The sequence below is a fragment of the Bufo bufo genome, chromosome 1 (assembly GCF_905171765.1).
Source record: "Bufo bufo chromosome 1, aBufBuf1.1, whole genome shotgun sequence".
NCBI lineage: Eukaryota > Metazoa > Chordata > Amphibia > Anura > Bufonidae > Bufo > Bufo bufo.
Window position 1 is genome coordinate 393,974,527 of NC_053389.1, and position 18,671 is coordinate 393,993,197.

Consider the following 18,671-nt stretch of genomic DNA (forward strand, 5'->3'; position numbering starts at 1 on the left):
TGTAATGCCTGTAACTTAGAAAAACACACACTTGTGTATGGAGGTTGCTAAGGTTGAAAGATGAGTAAGGATACAGAAATGAAAAAGCCATAGAACCAGTTTATGACATGACACTCTTAAATTCCACCAGCATCCAGCACTTTTTTCCAGCAGATTAAGACTGATGTCACACATGGGGTTTTTGGCGTTTTTGAGGTGTTTGGGGGATATTTATTTTTAATATTTACACTTAAAGGGAACCTGTCATCAACTTTATGTGGACCTGACAGAGCAGCATAAAGTAGTGACAGAAAGGCTGATTTCAGCAGTGTGTCACTCATGAGCTAAAAGTAAGTGGCTGCCGAGAACCAGCATCATAATCATTGCAGCCAAGAAGAGTCCAGGTTATCCATAATCTCCTGCTCTCCCCGCCCATCCGCTGACGATTGGCAGTTGTCTCCTAGAGAGAAAGAGAGAAAACTAGGTAGAAGACTGTCAGTCATCAGCCGGTGGGCAGGAGAGCAGGACTTCATGAATAACCAGGACTCTTCTCAGGTGGCCGGGACTCTTTTCCAGGCCCAGTCTGCAATGATTGTGATGTTGGTTCTCGGCAACCACTTACTTTTAACTTATAAATGACAGACTGCTGAAATCAACTCACCTGTCTTTACTTTATTCTGCCGTTAGTATGGGCAGCATAAAGATGATGACAGGTTCCCTTTAACTCACCAGCAGTATTCTAGTAGTGTCGATTGTTTGCATCCATACACGTTGAACCTTTTTATTTTTAACCTGGTCATGTGATCAAGTCTGACTCCTTGCTCTAATGTGTAAACAGGAACTCAGTCTCTCCTTGTGGCTGACTTCCTGTGAACAGACCCCTCCTGGCAGGATTAATCTTGATAGATTTGGTATTCTGCAATCTGCCTATCTATGGCACTATTTGGAAGTGAGGAGAGGGGGTTTGTCTTAGTAGATTTAGGCTAGGGCTACATGACGACATTTGTTGTGTGACATTGTGTTGCACCAATGTCGCGCAACAATTTTTATAATGATAGTCTATGGTGCCGCACTGCGACATGACAGTCGCAAAAAAAAACCATCCGAAATGGATTTTTCTGCGACTGTCGCGTCGCAGCATGTCGCAGTGCGGCACCATAGACTATCATTATAAACATTGTCGCACGACACGTTACAGTGTAGTTGCGACACATGTCGTCGTGTAAGCCTAGCCCAAGGCTAGGGCTACAAGACGACATTGTCGCACCAATGTCGCGTGACAATTTTTATAATGATAGTCTATGGTGGTCTAAATCCAAAATGGATTTTTCTGTGACTGTCGCGTCAGTTTGTTGCAGTACGACACCATAGACTACCATAAAAAAAATATGTAGTGCGACATGTTGCAGTGTAGTTGTGCCCTATGTGTCGCACGACAAGACACATGTCGTCGTGTAGCCCTAGTATTCTGCGGTCTCAATATGGTTATAAACCAACTCTCCCAGGACCCTGAAAAGAAAGTCTTCCTAGCTATGGCACTATTTAGGAGAGATGGGTGTGATCTTGATAGATTTGGCATCACTTCTTTTCTATACTGCGTAGAAAAGTGCAGTCTACTGTGCTTTCCTATGCAGTGGGCCACCACAAAAAAAGTGTTATACCCTTGCCTTTTTCCTCCCCCCTTGAACATTAGGGCCTATGAGTGACATGTTGCTGCAACATTTTCATGCAAAGTGAATACAGCCTCACTGCCCCAGCTCAGAGGGGTTTTCTGGTAATTTTTTTAAATCAAGTGTTCGCATCCTGTCTCCTGAAACAGAAGATTCATACTTACTTCTGCACCACTGCTGCGGTCCTCCGCTTAGCCTCCACAGTGTCCATCTTCCAATCCCTGCATTGCTTTCTATTTGCGGTGCATGACCATGGCTTCATCGGTGACATGCTGCTTGTGGCCATTGGCTGGACCAACACATGGATACAGCAAAGGCAGCAAAGAGGACCGGAGCAGCGGGGAGCGGGTAAGTTTGAATCTTTATTTCAGGGGGCAGTCTGTGGACACTTGTTAAAAGATTATTATTACCTGAAAGCACCTTTAAAATAAAAAAATAAAAATGAATATCCTCTGCTCTATCAATGTCAGCATTATTAATAATTTACAGATATACTGCACATTGTAATTGTCCTAAGGGTCCATTCACACGTCCGTAGTGTATTGCGGATCCGCAATACACCCGGACAGCACCCCATAGAACTGCCTATTTTGTTTCCGGAGCTGCGGACCGGAAGTTCAGGGCGGCGCTACGAAGAGCATAGAGTGCTCTCCACATCCATTCCGTCCCCATAGAGAATGAATGGGTCCGCACCCGTTCCGCAAGTTCCGGAACGGATGTGGACCCATTCTACAGATGTGAGAATGGACCCTAACATGTATGTATGACCATCGCATGACCCACATCATGTTTCTTCAAACATAAATGACAGCCACTTGAATGTATTGTGAGTAACACCACATTTAAAGTTGGACAACTCTAAGGCCTCTTTCGGTTAGTTTTGACTGCGATTGCGTTGTTTAGTTTTTATCGCGCGAGTGCAAAGCGTTTTGCACGCGCGCGATAAAAAAACTGAATGTTAACACAGAATGCTTAGTTAATGTCAACTGAGGGGTTAAATTTTTTTTTTAAAATTAACTCCCTTCATCCTCTTGTTTGCGCAGCCAGCATAGTCTTCTTTCAGGACCTGCAAAAGGACCGTTGATGACGTAATCGCGCTCACCACGATGTGAGCGCGGTGACGTCAGCGCAGGTCCTTCTAAATTAAGATAGAAGATTAAAGGTCCTTTTGCAGGTCCTGAAAGATGACGATGCCAGCTGCGCGAAGAGGATTAGGAGAGTTAATTTTTTTTTTCAACCCCTCAAGGCACATTATACTGCGCATTCTGTATTCAGAATGCTATTATTTTCTTTTATAACCATGTTATAAGGGGAAATAATACAGTGAATTGACTTTTATCAATTTAATTACATCTCTTTGCAACCATGAGTGAAAATCGCATTGCATTCGCACTCGCTTGTGGATGCAATGCGATTTTCACGCAGCCCCATTCATTTCTATGGGGCCTGCATTGCGTGAAAAACGCAGAATATAGAACATGCTGCGATTTTCACGAAACGCACAAGTGATGCGTGAAAATCACCGCTCATCTGCACAGCCCCATTGGAGTGAATGGGTCAGGATTCAGTGCGGGTGCAATGCGTTCACCTCACGCATTGCATCCGCGCGGAATTCTCGCCCGTGTGAAAGGGGCCTAAAGGAGAGAACTGCCTTGCAAATATGTGTTCATCACATGTCCAAGACAGATCTTTTTATCCCCAGGTAGTAAACAGGGAACATTACTATTGAATGACTGAAAGCAGAGATCTTGAACACTGGAAGGAACTGATACAGAAAGTATACAGCAGGCCCCTCTAGCTAGTGTAGGGACTATATAAATTAATCAGTAAGTACCATATAGGATTTCATGAAGCCCCTGCACTTTTGACTGCTTTAGCCAGCCAACAAGTGTATTTGTGCCAATGGTTATTTTTAGGAGGCTAATTGATACCATGTATAAATGTGGAGCACCTACCAAAGCCTTTCTAATCTTACAGCAGCAGGTGTCCTCTGCATAGGGAGATACATACAGTATATGTAGGCGGCAGCAGCATGTAGACTAGAGGTGGGCTGAGGAGCCTGCCTCTGCATGTAAGGACCCATTCACACAGAGCATTTTAAAGGGTAATTCAATTTTGCTGAAAGCCCACCAGCATTTATATATGGATGGCAGTGCTGAGCGGCAACTTAAAGCTGCAGCTATGCCAGGAACAGATATGTCCCTTCTTGGTGTGGCCCCTGCTATAAGGCGACCCTCCACGATCCTCAGCGCCATCATCTGCTTGAGATATATGGGAGGCAGAAAGGACGCAGCCGTGGGCAGGTTTTTGGTGTAATTTGAGCACAGCCGTCTGCGCCAAAATTACGTTGTAAATCCCGCTGTGTGAACATACCCTAAAAGTGGGCCAGCATCAGTGTGTACAGTGCAGGCTGAAGACAGATTTTCCTTAGCATTGCTCACTTAAAGCACTGCTAATGGAAAACTTCACAGCCACATTTTTTTTTTTTTATAAAAGTAAAACGGTATATAAGTATATTCCAAAAACAACAATTCTGGATATCCTAGAACGCTGCAGTCTACCGTTTCTATGTATTAGCCCTAGAAACACATGAATAAATTCATAACTGGGTGTTACCAGTTGGTGGCATGTCCCTACAAATCCAAAACCATGCCAGTGTAAGACCGTGTATGGACAACCCTCCAACCGTTAACACCCAGTTGCAAATTTGCACGGACCAACACATTTATATGAAAAGACGCTTCGGAACGGCTATTTATGATGTGTCCAAGCAGAGGAAGCTCCCTGGTTTCCTGCGTGGGTCACGTCCGCGTCCATGATGACAACATGCAGGTCTTCATGTTTCAAACAAGCCTGGTAATGCTGAGATTTATGGAATTCCTGCTCACTGCTAAACACTCCTTCCCCTACTGTTATGCAAGAAGCCCCTCATAGGATCAGGTTCACACGGCAGAGTTTTGACAGGTCACTGTGGAAAGATATAGGGGCAGATTTATGAAGACTATGCTGTCCATAGCAACAAATCATAGCGCAGCTCTCAATCTTCAAGAGCAGAATACAAAATGAAAACTGGGCTATGGGCAACAGCAAGTTTCCTGAACCCTCCCAATAGTCTATAGTACGAAAGCACAGAGTGGTAGTAGTTACAGAATGATGCAATGCAATGAATGAAAACAGGCTATCCCTTCACTATCCAACTGGCGAGGCTATAAATGGAGATAAAATCTGCATCTCACTAGTACTCCGCAGTAATGTCCAGAGGGAAAACACTCAGCACCGTCCTTATAGACACAGATTCCTTGCACGTGTGCGCTGTACCTTCATACCTATCCAATCTCCACGTGCATTCTCTATGTTAGGTGCAAATCTAAAAATCCAGTTTACCCGAAAAGAAAAATCTGTAAATCAGAAGAAACCAGGTTTGATAACCTCATTAATTTACACAGACTGTCATTTTTAGGTATGGCAGCCATTTCATGAGAAGTGACAACCAGAAGTGCAGTCATTTCTGAATTAGCTTCTCAGAAACTGACGACAACCAATATGGTTGCACTTTCTGATGCCACTCCTGCACAACTAGTAGGTGCCAATTTCTCCAAGTTAAATGAGGTGACTGGACGAAAAATATACTTTTCTAAATGAAGAAAGCTCTGTAAATTAGCTCTTAATCCAAGAGGAGGCGCCACTCACAGGATATCTACCCTAGAAGCCAATGTTTGCCCTTTTAAAAACAAGACGCCTCTGATGTGCGTCTGGCTGAATAAGCACAGGGCACCCAAGCTAGGCCATGCTCCCTGGGAAACACGGAAAGTAAAGGAGCTCTTATCCAGGAGGACATCTCGTTCCACCTATTAGATAGATGGCTACCCTATCATTTAAAAAAGGCTCATAATACCTGACTGACTGGACAAACCTTTGAACAAATTTTGTTTGATGTTCTAACTTCTAACTCCTGAGAATTTGAAAGTCATGGTGGGAACTCCTCTTTACAGAAGTACCAGAGCCATCACCTATAATGTGGTTACATGCCGATATCTTGCCCCCTGCTCTTATTCACAGCATTATTTCAGAAATGATCTTCTTCCTGCTTCCATTGTCAAGTTAGGCTACGTTCACGGTAGGGTTGATCCAACAGGCTGTCCCAGCATAAGGGAGAGCTGTCAGCTGGAAAAATACCACCATATGCAGCAGTATTCGTCCAGCCGAAACCCAGCATTTATACCGGAAAACCCTCTGGATCACCACTGGATACCACTATAGTCTAAGGCAGGGGTGCACAACCTGCGGCCCGCGGGCCGCATGCGGCCCCCAGAGCCAAGATTTGCGGCCCCCGTCCCCCTGGACAGAAACACAGCTGATTGTAAAACCAGCTGTGTTTCTGCCAGCAGCGCTGCGCGATGAATCATTACAGCTCCTGTCCCTGCATTGTAGCAGGAGCAGGACGGGTCGTCGGCTGTCAGTGACAGGGAGCCGAAGAGAAGGCAGAAGCAGTTATCAGCGCTTCTGCCTTCTCCTCACACAGGTGAGCGCTATGTAGGGTGGACCCGGCTTGGGGGCAGAGGGGGGCAGAGGAGCGCAGAGCTGCAGGGTTAGGAGACCTGATCAGCTCTGCCTGTGTACAAATGCCCCCACCATAGGCTGGTTTCCCCTGTAACTGGGGCTCCTGGGGACAAATTATGCAGAAAAAATATATTAAATAAGAAAATAAAAAATAAAAATGTAAAAAAATAATAAAATACAAATAAAAAATATATAAAAAAAGTGCAAAATAGTAGCGTGCTCATTGTCCCCCAACAGTCTTTTTATGACCTCTTTGGGGAGATATTATGTGGCAAAAATATAGTTAAATAATAAGTAATAAAACAAATATAAAAAAAAGAATACAATAAAATATTATTAAAATACAAATAAAAGTAATAAATAAAAAGGAAATAGTAAAAAATACACAAAGTGTTAGTGTCCCTCAAAGGTCTTTTTATGACCTCTTGGGGGATATTATTTGTAGCAGAAATATATTAAAAATTAAGTTAAAAAAGATAAAAAACTATAAAGTACATAAAAGAAAAAACACCCACACCAACCAAAACCGTTGCCATTATCGCCCCATTCATGTGAAACTAACTATACATATAAATATACGGTAACAAAACGACCGACACAAAATAGGAAACTAATTATAATCATTTATTTTGGTGTCAGTTTGAATATTTAAAGAATAAGGAGTTTGAAAAATACTTTTTTTAAAATGTTTTGTGCAGTTTTCCCCAAATAAAACGAAAAAATAAATTATAAGGCCCTATCTGTCAAGTGAAAAATTGTTGCAAAAATTATTTTGGTAGTCCCCACACATAAAGTTACAACCGTTCGAACCACCAGGTGCACAAAAACACAAAAAAAGTATATTTTCAGGCCTGGTTATTAACCAATAAGCGCTTTCCCCACTAGTAAGAGAAAGTGCTTACTGGTTATTGCAGGGTGCCTGTAACTGGCAGGAGGCGATAATAATCAGGGAGCACGGCCATTGCAGTGAGGGAAATCACTGATTTATGAACAAGTTCCTGCAGCGTGGCCCCTGAACCAGAAGATGCATACTTACCTGCTCCATGCCGCCCTGCCCCCGCTGCCTCCATCTTCCGGTTCCTGCACTTTTACACCTGTCCGTGCATGACCATGGTCAAATACACCGCTCCAGTCAATGACTGGCTGCAGCAGTGACACGCTGCTTGTGGCCACATCACCGCTGAAGCCAGTGATTGGCTGCAGAGGTACATGTGACCATGGCCATGCACTGACAGGTGTAATCAGCGCCAGGAGCAGGTAAGTATAACTCTTCAGTTTCAGGGGCCATGCTGCAAGAACTTGTTAAAAATTCATTTTTACTGGGAAATCCCTTTAAGCCAGGGTGGATTAGCCATAGATCTTACAGGGAAATTTCCCAAGGGACCGCCTGGACCCTCCTCACAGCCGGCCAGTGAGAGTTTTTGGGGATTTATTTTGTGCTCATGGGGGCAGTATTGTGTGCGGTGGTATAATGTGCCACAATATGGTATTGCTGCCCCGGACTAACATCAGTTTGTACCCGACTACAAAATGGGGCCACTGTTAGTATTTTTCCAGGGCCAGCAGCGAGATATTCAGATCAATTACTGGAAACACGTCTTCATAGGGACACTCACTCATGATACCTGGCGGTATAATCGTGCCGCACATCTCTCTGTGTGATCAGGGATGTGCTACTGATAGTCAATGTAACTAAATGAAGGAGGAATGACTGATAGCGATCATTCCACCCCAGTCACTTTACATCGGCCTGTGTACATTGCGGCCCCTTGAAATAGAGCGATATGACAATGCGGCCCTCAGACCAAAAAAGGTTGTGCACCCCTGGTCTAAGGGGATCCGGCGGTGTACAGTCATACCAGTCAATGCTGGATACGATGAGCTCCAATAGTCTGATCATCAGCCGAATCAGGCCACCAGAATTCAAAACATAACTGAACAGGACCCTAGCACTACTGTGTGAATGAAAAACTATATAGGAAGCTTCAGTAGTTCAAATAGAGGGCATCAAATACATCTGACCATCATTAGCTCAAACCATTGGAGCTTCATATGTCAGATATAGCTACCACAAAAATATCAGCACTAGATGAATATGAAAAATTGAGGTGCAAGTCCAAAAAGGGACACGACACAAAATCACAATATGTAAATAAATAAAAAAAAATAAAATAAATAAAAAGGCAATACAGCCCTTCCAGGAGGTTAAAAAACAAGTCTTTTATTCACCCAACGTGATTGCAACATTTCAGCTCAACATTAGAGCCTCTCAAATAAATGCAAGGATAATTATAGGATATATATCAATTAATAAAAATATAAAGTGATCACAAAAGGTAATTTTATATGTTGAAAATTAAATCAGTCTCGCTGCAGTCATCTCTCCTCCTATGAACTGCAGATTGTGTCGCTTTCATTCCAATCTTCATGTAGACTCATTAAACATTACATACATTTTGGGTGCTGTTTTATGATCAATTAATATACTATGGGCCTTTTTATAAATATAATTATGTACTGAAAGATTTTATGGTGATCATGCACTCTGATTTAATTTTTAACATATGAAATTACCTTCACTATATTATGCACTTTATTTACTTATATTTTCTTATTAATTAATGTGTATATGAGATATAGGATGTGTGTGTAGCTATAAGGTATACATAATATTGTTATCAATATTGTTGTTATACGCTAAAATGTTTCACTTTGGTTGAATAAAAGACCTTTTGCTTTTTAAAGGGCATCTATCAGCAGTTTTGTACCTATGAAACTGGCTGACCTGTTACACGTGCACTTGGCAGATGAAGACATCTGTGTTGGTCCCATGTTCATATGTGCCAACACTGCTGAAAAAAATTATGTTTTAATATATGCAAATGAGCTTCGAGTAGCAACGGGGGCATTTACATTACACCTAGAGGCTTACTTTGACATGTCCAGGTGTGATGTTTTCCCTACCTGGCCGTGTCAATCGAAGTGCAGGGGGCGCAGCAGTTGCAGAGAGAGCAGAGCTTCTAGATGTAATGGCAATTCCCCCTTTGCACCTAGAGGCTCACTTGCATATATTAAAAGATCATTTTTCTCAGCAATGCAGCCACATATGAACATTGGACCCACTTCCGTCCCAAACGTCCATGTGACATTTTTACATGTATACGCAGCGCTAGTGCTGCAATAAAAACAACTAGGTCCGAGTGGAAGGAACAAGGTAAAGAGAAGAGGGGAGGGGAGGGACTCGCATCACCACACACCACCTCCAATCAGGAGGCAACTTTGCCGCCGCTGTACCCGCCCCTCTTCTTAGAATTGAATGGGATATTCGTCAGACTGCCAGCTTACTCTTTACCTACTGGGCGCCTGTGAAGAGAGGCCGGGCAAAGCAGCAGTGACAGCCGCAGAAAGAGAGAGAGGCCGCTGGCTGCCGCCATGCTAGGAAGAGCCAAAGCTCCAAACTGAGTGGCTCGTCAAACACTGGCAGTGGGATTAAATCTTCACTGTCAGTCACTACATAAAGTGACCCAGCCAGGCCAGCCCCCTGTTATATTCAGTTCTTAGTCCCTCATTTGTTGGTGGCCCTGGCAGGCAGTGAAGGTTATACACCCGCTGAGCCCGTTTGGTGCCTTCACTGGTGACATGAGGCCTAAGGACATTTGAAGATTCCCAGCCCAGAGTCCACTCCTGAGCCCAGCAGCCACCAAGGCACTCTAGTCCAGGATCTGCCTGTTCCTTTTTTGCAGTCTTGGTAGGTTGAGGTTCCTGGTTTACTTTTGCCTTAGTTAGAAGGAGTTCAAATGACCATTCGCTTTCTATTCTTCCCTCAGGAGTACAGAAAAATAAAAAGAAACAAAAACGGATCCTGTGCATCAGTTGCACATTCAGCATCCATTTGAGCCATTTCATTGCAAGATCCGTTATCCTGCATACAGGACTTATTTTTCCGGGGAAAAAATAAACGGATCTCAGACAGAAAAATGGCTAAATCTGATGCAAAATGGGTGGCACACAATCGGTTATTTTATTTTTTACGGGATCTGTTTTCTTTTCCTTTTTTCTGAGGTATCATTGAAAGCTCTGTAACCATTTTTCTTTTAAGACAAAAGATGTTAATGCAAGAGCTGTTTTTTTTTTTAAAACTAAAACCTCAGTATTCAGGTTAAATTGTAGTTGGCACTTTGCAATAGATTCGTGGGCTTTATGTTGCAGCTTGGGCACTCGGTCTCAGTCAGTCTCTCACTTCCCTATGGTAATCCCACCTGTCTGATCCCCACCCCTAACACAGGAGGACCAATCAGCAATGATGACATGGAAAAGACATGTCATAGGCAAGTAATTTGTGTATTTTTATTTATTAAATTTTTTTAGATAAGCTGGGCCAGTAATCCAAAGCGAAAACTCTGATTTCTGCCACAGATGGAAACCAATTGCAGATTAGCGCTAACATAATTCACTATGGCTTTTCAGTAAGAAATCTGCAGCAATAAGCAGCATTCTGCGCTGGCCAGGATTGCAGAGGCATCATGGCGATCCCATAGAAATGAAGGGAATCCCACGTGTGCTGTGACTGAGCCCTGAATAGCAAAAGTGTCGCTGTTTAGTCGGACCCTTACAGAAACATCAGTAGAGGATGAAATCCGGTATAAAAATCTGTGTGCAATCTAAGCGGTTCTGCAGCAGATTGGGCAGCGTTGGCAGTATCGGATTCACATTTTTGTGCCAAAATCCGTCATTTCCGTAGTGAAGCAGATCACTGGGGGCCTTCTAACTAAAAAGGAACGTCCAAAGTAGACCACCCTTTTCTGTTCGGATTTGAAACATGGTTTAATTATCTTTTTTGTGGTAAATCATGAAAATTGGGCAGCACTAGGAGCAGCAGCCGGTCTTTAGAACTTGCGGTGGTAACCTAACCAACCTTCGTGTACCACAAAGTAATTTCCTTTGCTAATGGAAACAGGATGCTAATCAAACTGTCCTATCAATGAAGTCGTCAACAGAGTTATCTCCAGCGAACAGAACTTATCAGCATACACGATACATTTCCTCTCACTAGAACACTGCGCCAAAACCCCACCGACAGGTCTGTTCTAAAAATATCAGTACAGTGCAGGGCACCTAGCGTTTAAGAAAAGTGACCTTCCAATACCAAATCCCCTGCATGTATGCAGGGCGGAGAAATATACCTGAATCCACATGTTCCATTATTAGGCAATGACTAAAAATGTAATACCCCAATATAAATCTAATAGTGTGGGGAAAGCAAATTCGCCAGTAATTCCCTGTGAACCAGCACGAAACAAAAGCCTCGTGCACCGTATGTATTCTGCTGGCCGCCATTTTTGCAGACCTTGAATGGAGCGAGTGCTTGTAATTACACAACGCCGCCACTAGACAGGAGACGACACGTAGTGTAAAGACCAGTAAATGGCGGCGCCTACTCTTCAAACAGCTGAACGGTGGGGGTGCAGCTTGTCTTCATACAATTATAGCTCAACATTTAAAGGGTGCATGCCATTACAAACACATTACCAGGATAAGCGGGAGGTCAATCCTCTGGTGCCCCTGCCAATCATGAGAACAGGGACCCTTAGTTCCCCCATCTGAGGCAGCGGTCAAGAATGGCAGGGGCTCCATCAGTCAGACACCCACCAAGACACTTATCCCTTGTTCTGTGAATAGTGTCATGGGACAACCCCTTTAAAGGAAGGGCCCATTATTTTGGCGTTTAATTTATGAAAAGTTAGGCAATTTCTGAATACTCTGTGGTGCTGACATTCCTCACCCCTTGTTTGATATACTGTGCGAGAATGGAAACCTTCTGTACATCCTGAGGCCGAACCGCTCTCTCCAGATAAAGTGGATTAAAGGGACTATCACATGTAAAGTATTTAGCACCTACCCAAAGAACAGGAGATAAATCAGATTGGGGAGGGTCCTACTGAGGAAATCCCCAGCTATCCGGAGGACAGAGGGTCCCAGACTGAAGTTGTCGGTCTATTCACTTTTATAGGACTTATGGTGCGCTGCAGAACCGACAGTGAGAGTACCGCTGCAAGACCCAATCTATGAACGCATGTGGAGACCTGCAGTTAGTCGTAGCATTCTGAGATGGGAATCTCCATTCAATTATGCATAGCATTTTACATGGGCTAATGATCGGGAAGGAGCAGCGCTCACTCTCCTCTACTGGCACCCATCAACCAGGAAACACGCACTCATTTCACACGAGAAATAAAAAAATAAAAAAAAGTCTCGGGATCGCTTTGCCAGCACCTAGAACAGATCCGTACAGGGGATGAAAAGATCAGGTTACCAACCCTTGGTTTTAGGCTACATTCACACAACGTATTTTCGGACCAAACCCAAATCTGCATCTTTAGCAAATCACACGCAAACCCATTAATTTCTATGTCCCTAGTGTGCTGCCCACATCTGTATAAAACATGTCCTAGTCTTGTCCATATTGCAGACAAGAACAGGCAAATTTTACAATGGGGCCTGCGAAAAGCGAGGGATGTACAAGAACCGCATCCCTACTTTGCAGATCTGCAACACGGATACAGTTGTAGCCTTACTGAACATATACCGGATGTCAGACGCTGGTTGAGCTATACCAGCAAGAGCCTGGAAGACATTGAAGGAAAAGAAATGTCATCTCCTTACTGTCATGTGGAATTTGCTGGCTACACAAAGGGCTAATCCATGCAATGTTTGCCTGCTCATCCTAATGGAGCAGGAAGTAATAATGGTCACGTGTAGCTGCATTAACTCTTCGTTGGATTTCTCCAGCTTATTAGATCAGGTCTGCTTTTACTTTACATGTAAGGCTCTGTACACATTAGCATGAAGGGGGTTACAGTTACCCCTAGGACAGTGGTGGCAAACCTATGGCACGGGTGCCAGAGGTGGCACTAAGAGCACTCTCTGTGGGTCCCCTTTAAAGGGTTTCTGTCGTGAGAAATAACATTATGTAGCTGACTGATATTAGCGATGTGGTAATGTCAGCAGTACATAACAGTGGGCTTTATATCTCTCTGCCTGTCGCTGTTCACGCTAAATAATGACTTATGATATGCAAATGAGCCTCTAGGTGCAGGGCATTGCTTCAGCACCTAGAGGCTCCATCTTCTCACCCTTTGGCACTCCCAGGTCCAGTTGATTGACCTCCGTGTTCTCCTCCGTGCACTTCAAATCCCGTGCCTGCCCCGTCCATTTTACTATTAGGCGCAGTGAGTGAAGGACGCTCGCTTGCTGCTGTCCTTCACTCACTGTCCCCAATACTAAAATGGACAGCTCAGGCGTGGGATTTGAGGTGCAAGGAGGAGAACTAGGACGTCAATCAACTGGACCTGGGAGTGCCAAAGGGTGAGAAGATGGAGCCTCTAGGTGCTGAAGCAATGCCCTGCACCTAGAGGCTCATTAGCATATTTTAAAAGTCTTCATTTTAAGAGAACGGTGGCAGGCAGAGAGTTATAAAGCCCACTGTTCTGTAGAGCTGACATTACCACATCGCCAATGTCAGTCAGCTACATAACGTTATTTCTCATGACAAACCCTTTAAGGCCTTGTTGGCCCGCCCAGATGTTTATCCTGGGACCAGCTCACAATCTAATGTGTATGGGGAGCACCCAACCCTCCGTGAACAGTTTATGTCAGGGGGAGAAAAGATACATTCATCAAAGGTGGAATGCATGGCACAGGTGCAGGATTACAGGGGCTAGGCAAGAGGACACTGAAGATGCCCATCAATCAAGGGGGGGGGGGCAAAGCTGCACAGAGGATAAGCTAAAGTACACCCATGGGTTAGGGCCCACCCCTCAGTGCACTTAAGCCCTCTTTTGCATATACATTTAAAGAAGGGTTTCCTGTTAATGGTGCAAGAGAGCTGCATAACAGAAGATGCCTTAAATCAGCATGATCAACCCTATCTGGGTTAATTGGGTTCTGCTAGTAGATGCTCATTAAGCCAACACCATATTCTTCTACATAGATTGTAGTCATCCTCCTAAAAGCCTGTTATGTTGTAGAACAGTTTTTCTCTCCCAGATGACTGTCCAAACACAGTGGGGGTCATTTATTATTAAGACCGGCGTTGTAAGGCCCTGCACTGGCAGTGGATCCGCCACATTTACGTTGAGGCGTCGGCCTAATATAGGCGTATTTCAGAATAATAAATAACCCCCTGTGAATGCAACTCTGGACTATAATACCGGTGGTAACACAGGATCCCAAGGGTCATTATTGACTGATCAGATATTTACTGTATTTACTATGTGACAGGTTGTGACCTGCCTGTTCTTTGGCACAATTATTGTTTTCATCCTGCTTTGACCTTCTGCATCACCAAGACCGTCATGCTACTTGCACTTCTGAAGACACTCCATGCTTCACAGGACACGTTCACAATGGCCCTTGTCTCTCCACAAGTGAAGAGCATGGTTGCCAAAGCTCAATTTTCAACTCAATCACAAGGCTGGAGCGGCTACCAACGGGATTAAGACTTTCCACCGCTTCCTGCAGCACAGGAAAGGAATTGTAAATCAAGTCTTAAAAAGATTTTGCTTATGCAAATCACTTTCAGTCACAGGGATAAGGAAAAGAAAACTGGAGACAACAGAACGGACTCGCTGACGTAGAAAAACCAAATGTACAACTCGCCACTTCCTGCCGCATACCGAGTAACATTTACTACTGTGCACCTCACTGAGGAGTAACAATGTATATACTGTCAAATCTGCATGGGCGGTATGGATGTGTATTCAAAGAAATAGATTTACAGTGGAGACAGAGAATTTCAATGTTTTACAAGACAACCGGGAGCGTCAGCATATATCAGACTTTAGACAATGCTTGATAATATAAACTTACTGAATGCCTTGGATTTGTAACTTCCTCTCATAACCAACTGTAGTAACATTAGAAAGCTAATGGGAAAGGTTTCCTGGAAAGATAGAAATGCAATGCCCTGGTATGCGCTCCCTCCTCTCCCACCTATGCACAGCTCTGCGACTAGACACAACCAGAATCCACCCCACAGCCGAAAGTAAAAGCAGGACCTGAAAAACAAAGACGCGCCCGCACACACACACACAGGACTTCTCTGTACAAAGGTGTGTTCACACAGGGCAGATATTTTTCTTACGTTTCCGAGACTGAAAACAGGGTTGTGTTGGCGGCAAGCATATAGGTTTCTCAGCAAGCCACAGATGATTGGCTTGACGGCAGAAATTTCAGAAACACACTTAACGCATAATAATATCCGGAGAGGCTGAAAAACACTGGTGCACAATTACTAATGTGAGCGCTCCTACATTGTAGCCAAATAACCCCAAAATGTGGCACAATTTGCCGCATCAGCGCCTAGTCCTAGGGCTTGGGCTTTCGGAAAAGTGGTGCGGCCTAAGACGGCCATGAAGAAGTGGAGGCCATGAACTCAGCTTGTATCAGTGTTTTTGCGGATCTCCCCGAATCGCGGGCTGCAAAATGGATACGATCGTGTACATGAGCCCTTATTCAAAAGTGTCTATCCCTGCACCAGATTTATAATCATTCATCATATACCGCTGTGATAACTCTGCTGCGGGTTTAGACCACCTAAGTTTACACCACCTATAGGATTAGTAAATCTGTCCCACTGAACAGGCAGGTACCAAAAGCAAACACTTCTCTGCTCAAAGAGAAGCCATGTTTGATTGGTGGGGTCTGAGCTTCCAATAGGTGTCAAACAAAAGGCATGTTATGGGCGTTATTTCCCTTTCACTATGAATAGGCTGCTGGACTCTAATGCTCAATGGACAACCAGTGTGTGGTGCATAGTAAGTGTATATACAGTCGTGGCCAAAAGTTTTGAGAATGACACAAATATTAGTTTTCACAAAGTTTGCTGCTAAACTGCTTTTAGATCTTTGTTTCAGTTGTTTCTGTGATGTAGTGAAATATAATTACACGCACTTCATACGTTTCAAAGGCTTTTATCGACAATTATATGACATTTATGCAAAGAGTCAGTATTTGCAGTGTTGGCCCTTCTTTTTCAGGACCTCTGCAATTCGACTGGGCATGCTCTCAATCAACTTCTGGGCCAATTCCTGACTGATAGCAACCCATTCTTTCATAATCACTTCTTGGAGTTTGTCAGAATTAGTGGGTTTTTGTTTGTCCACCCGCCTCTTGAGGATTGACGACAAGTTCTCAATGGGATTAAGATCTGGGGAGTTTCCAGGCCATGTACCCAAAATGTCAACATTTTGGTCCCCGAGCCACTTAGTTATCACTTTTGCCTTATGGCACGGTGCTCAATCATGCTGGAAAATGCATTGTTCTTCACCAAACGCTGTTGTTGGAAGAAGTTACTGTTGGAGGGTGTTTTGGTGCCATTCTTTATTCATGGCTGCGTTTTTGGGCAAAATTGTGAGTGAGCCCACTCCCTTGGATGAGAAGCAACCCCACACATGAATGGTCTCAGGATGCTTTACTGTTGGCATGACACAGGACTGATGGTAGCGCTCACCTTTTCTTCTCCGGACCAGCCTTTTTCCAGATGCCCTAAACAATCGGAAAGAGGCTTCATTGGAGAATATGACTTTGCCCCAGTCCTCAGCAGTCCATTCACCATACTTTCTGCAGAAGATCAATCTGTCCCTGATGTTTTTTTTGGAGAGAAGTGGCTTCTTTGCTGCCCTTCTTGACACCAGGCAATCTTCCAAAAGTCTTCGCCTCACTGTGCGTGCAGATGCGCTCACACCTGCCTGCTGCCATTCCTGAGCAAGCTCTGCACTGGTGGCACTCCAATCCCGCAGCTGAATCCTCTTTAGGAGACGATCCTGTCGCTTGCTGGACTTTCTTGGACGCCCTGAAACCTTCTTAACAAGAATTAAACCTCTTTCCTTGAAGTTCTTGATGATCCTATAAATTGTTGATTGAGGTGCAATCTTAGTAGCCACAATATCCTTGCCTGTAAAGCCTTTTTTATGCAACGCAATGATGGCTGCACGCGTTTCTTTGCAGGTCACCATGGTTAACAATGGAAGAACAATGATTTCAAGCATCACCCTCCTTTTAACATGTCAAGTCTGCCATTTTAACCCAATCAGCCTGACATAATGATCTCCAGCCTTGTGCTCGTCAACATTCTCACCTGAGTTAACAAGACGATTACTGAAATGATCTCAGCAGGTCCTTTAATGACAGCAATGAAATGCAGTGGAAAGGTTTTTTTGGGATTAAGTTAATTTTCATGGCAAAGAAGGACTATGCAATTCATCTGATCACTCTTGATAACATTCTGGAGTATATGCAAATTGCTATTATAAAAACTTAAGCAGCAACTTTTCCAATTTCCAATATTTATGTAATTCTCAAAACTTTTGCCCACGACTGTACATCCCAGTGGCAATAGACATTAACGGGCTAATGTATACCAAAGGGGTAAGGTTTTTTGACACATGTGCAGCTGGGACATGCCTCCGACAGCCTAAGGCTACTTTCACACCTGCGTTCAGGTGTCCGCTCGTGAGCCCCTTCAAACGGAGCTCACAAGCGGCCCTGAATGCAGCCGTCCGGCCCTAATGCATTCTCAGTGGAGGCGGATCCACTGAGAATGCATCCGTCTGCCAGCATTCAGCCTCCGCTCCGCTCAGTGAGCGGGCACCTGAACGCTGCTTGCAGCGTTCGGGTGTCCGCCTGGCCGTGCGGAGAAGAGCGGATCCGTCCAGACTTACAATGTAAGTCAATGGGGACGGATCCGTTTGAAGATTACACTATATGGCTCAATCTTCAAAAGGATCCGCCCCCATTGACTTTCAATGTAAAGTCTGGACGGATCCGCTCAGGCTACTTTCACACTTAGAAATTTTTCTAAGTTATAATGCAGACGGATCCGTTCTGAACGGATGCAAACGTCTGCATTATAGGAGCGGATCCGTCTGATGAAACATCAGACAGACCCGCTCCGAACGCTAGTGTAAAAGTAGCCTAAGGCTCCATTCACACGTCTGCAATTCCATTCTGCATTTTGCGGACCCATTCATTTCTATGTGCGGCCCGATCCCGAAAAAAAATAGAACATGCCTTATTCTTATGTGTCCGTGTTTTGCGGATCCGCAAAACACACATGGACGTCTGAATGGAGCCTAACTGCATCGAAATGCACAGGAGACAAATGTTACTGTCTGGCAGTATATGGTACATGTTCAACCCACGCTGCTGTGACGGGGACCCGATGTCGTGGCTGCCTACCGTGTGAGCCTGTGAGATCCAGCCCCCTGGATCTCACAGGCAAGCAAGCTGAAGTGTATTACAGTGTGTAATACACTTACAGCCAATGCATTACAATACAGAAGTATTTTAATGCATTGTACAGGGGATCAGACACCCAAAAGTTGAAGTCCCAGAGTGGGACAAAAAATAAAGTGGGGGGGGGGGGGGGCTATAAATAAATAAATGTGTGTGGGGGGTGGGGTG

General features: G+C 44.2%; 1 protein-coding gene across 5 annotated transcripts in view; it reads right to left on the reverse strand.

The window, feature by feature from the left end:
• The window catches only part of AFF4 (AF4/FMR2 family member 4), a 103,598-nt gene that overhangs the window by 51,711 nt on the left and 33,216 nt on the right, over positions 1 to 18,671 (reverse strand). For 2 of the 5 annotated variants that reach the window (XM_040405818.1, XM_040405811.1), the window contains exon 3: positions 1,814 to 2,028. The exons of the other annotated variants lie outside the window; for them this stretch is intronic. In XM_040405818.1, coding sequence (XP_040261752.1) covers positions 1,814 to 1,935 — 122 coding nt within the window. In that variant the 5' untranslated portion in view covers positions 1,936 to 2,028. The remainder of the gene's footprint in view (positions 1 to 1,813; positions 2,029 to 18,671) is intronic. 5 annotated transcript variants of the gene reach the window in all.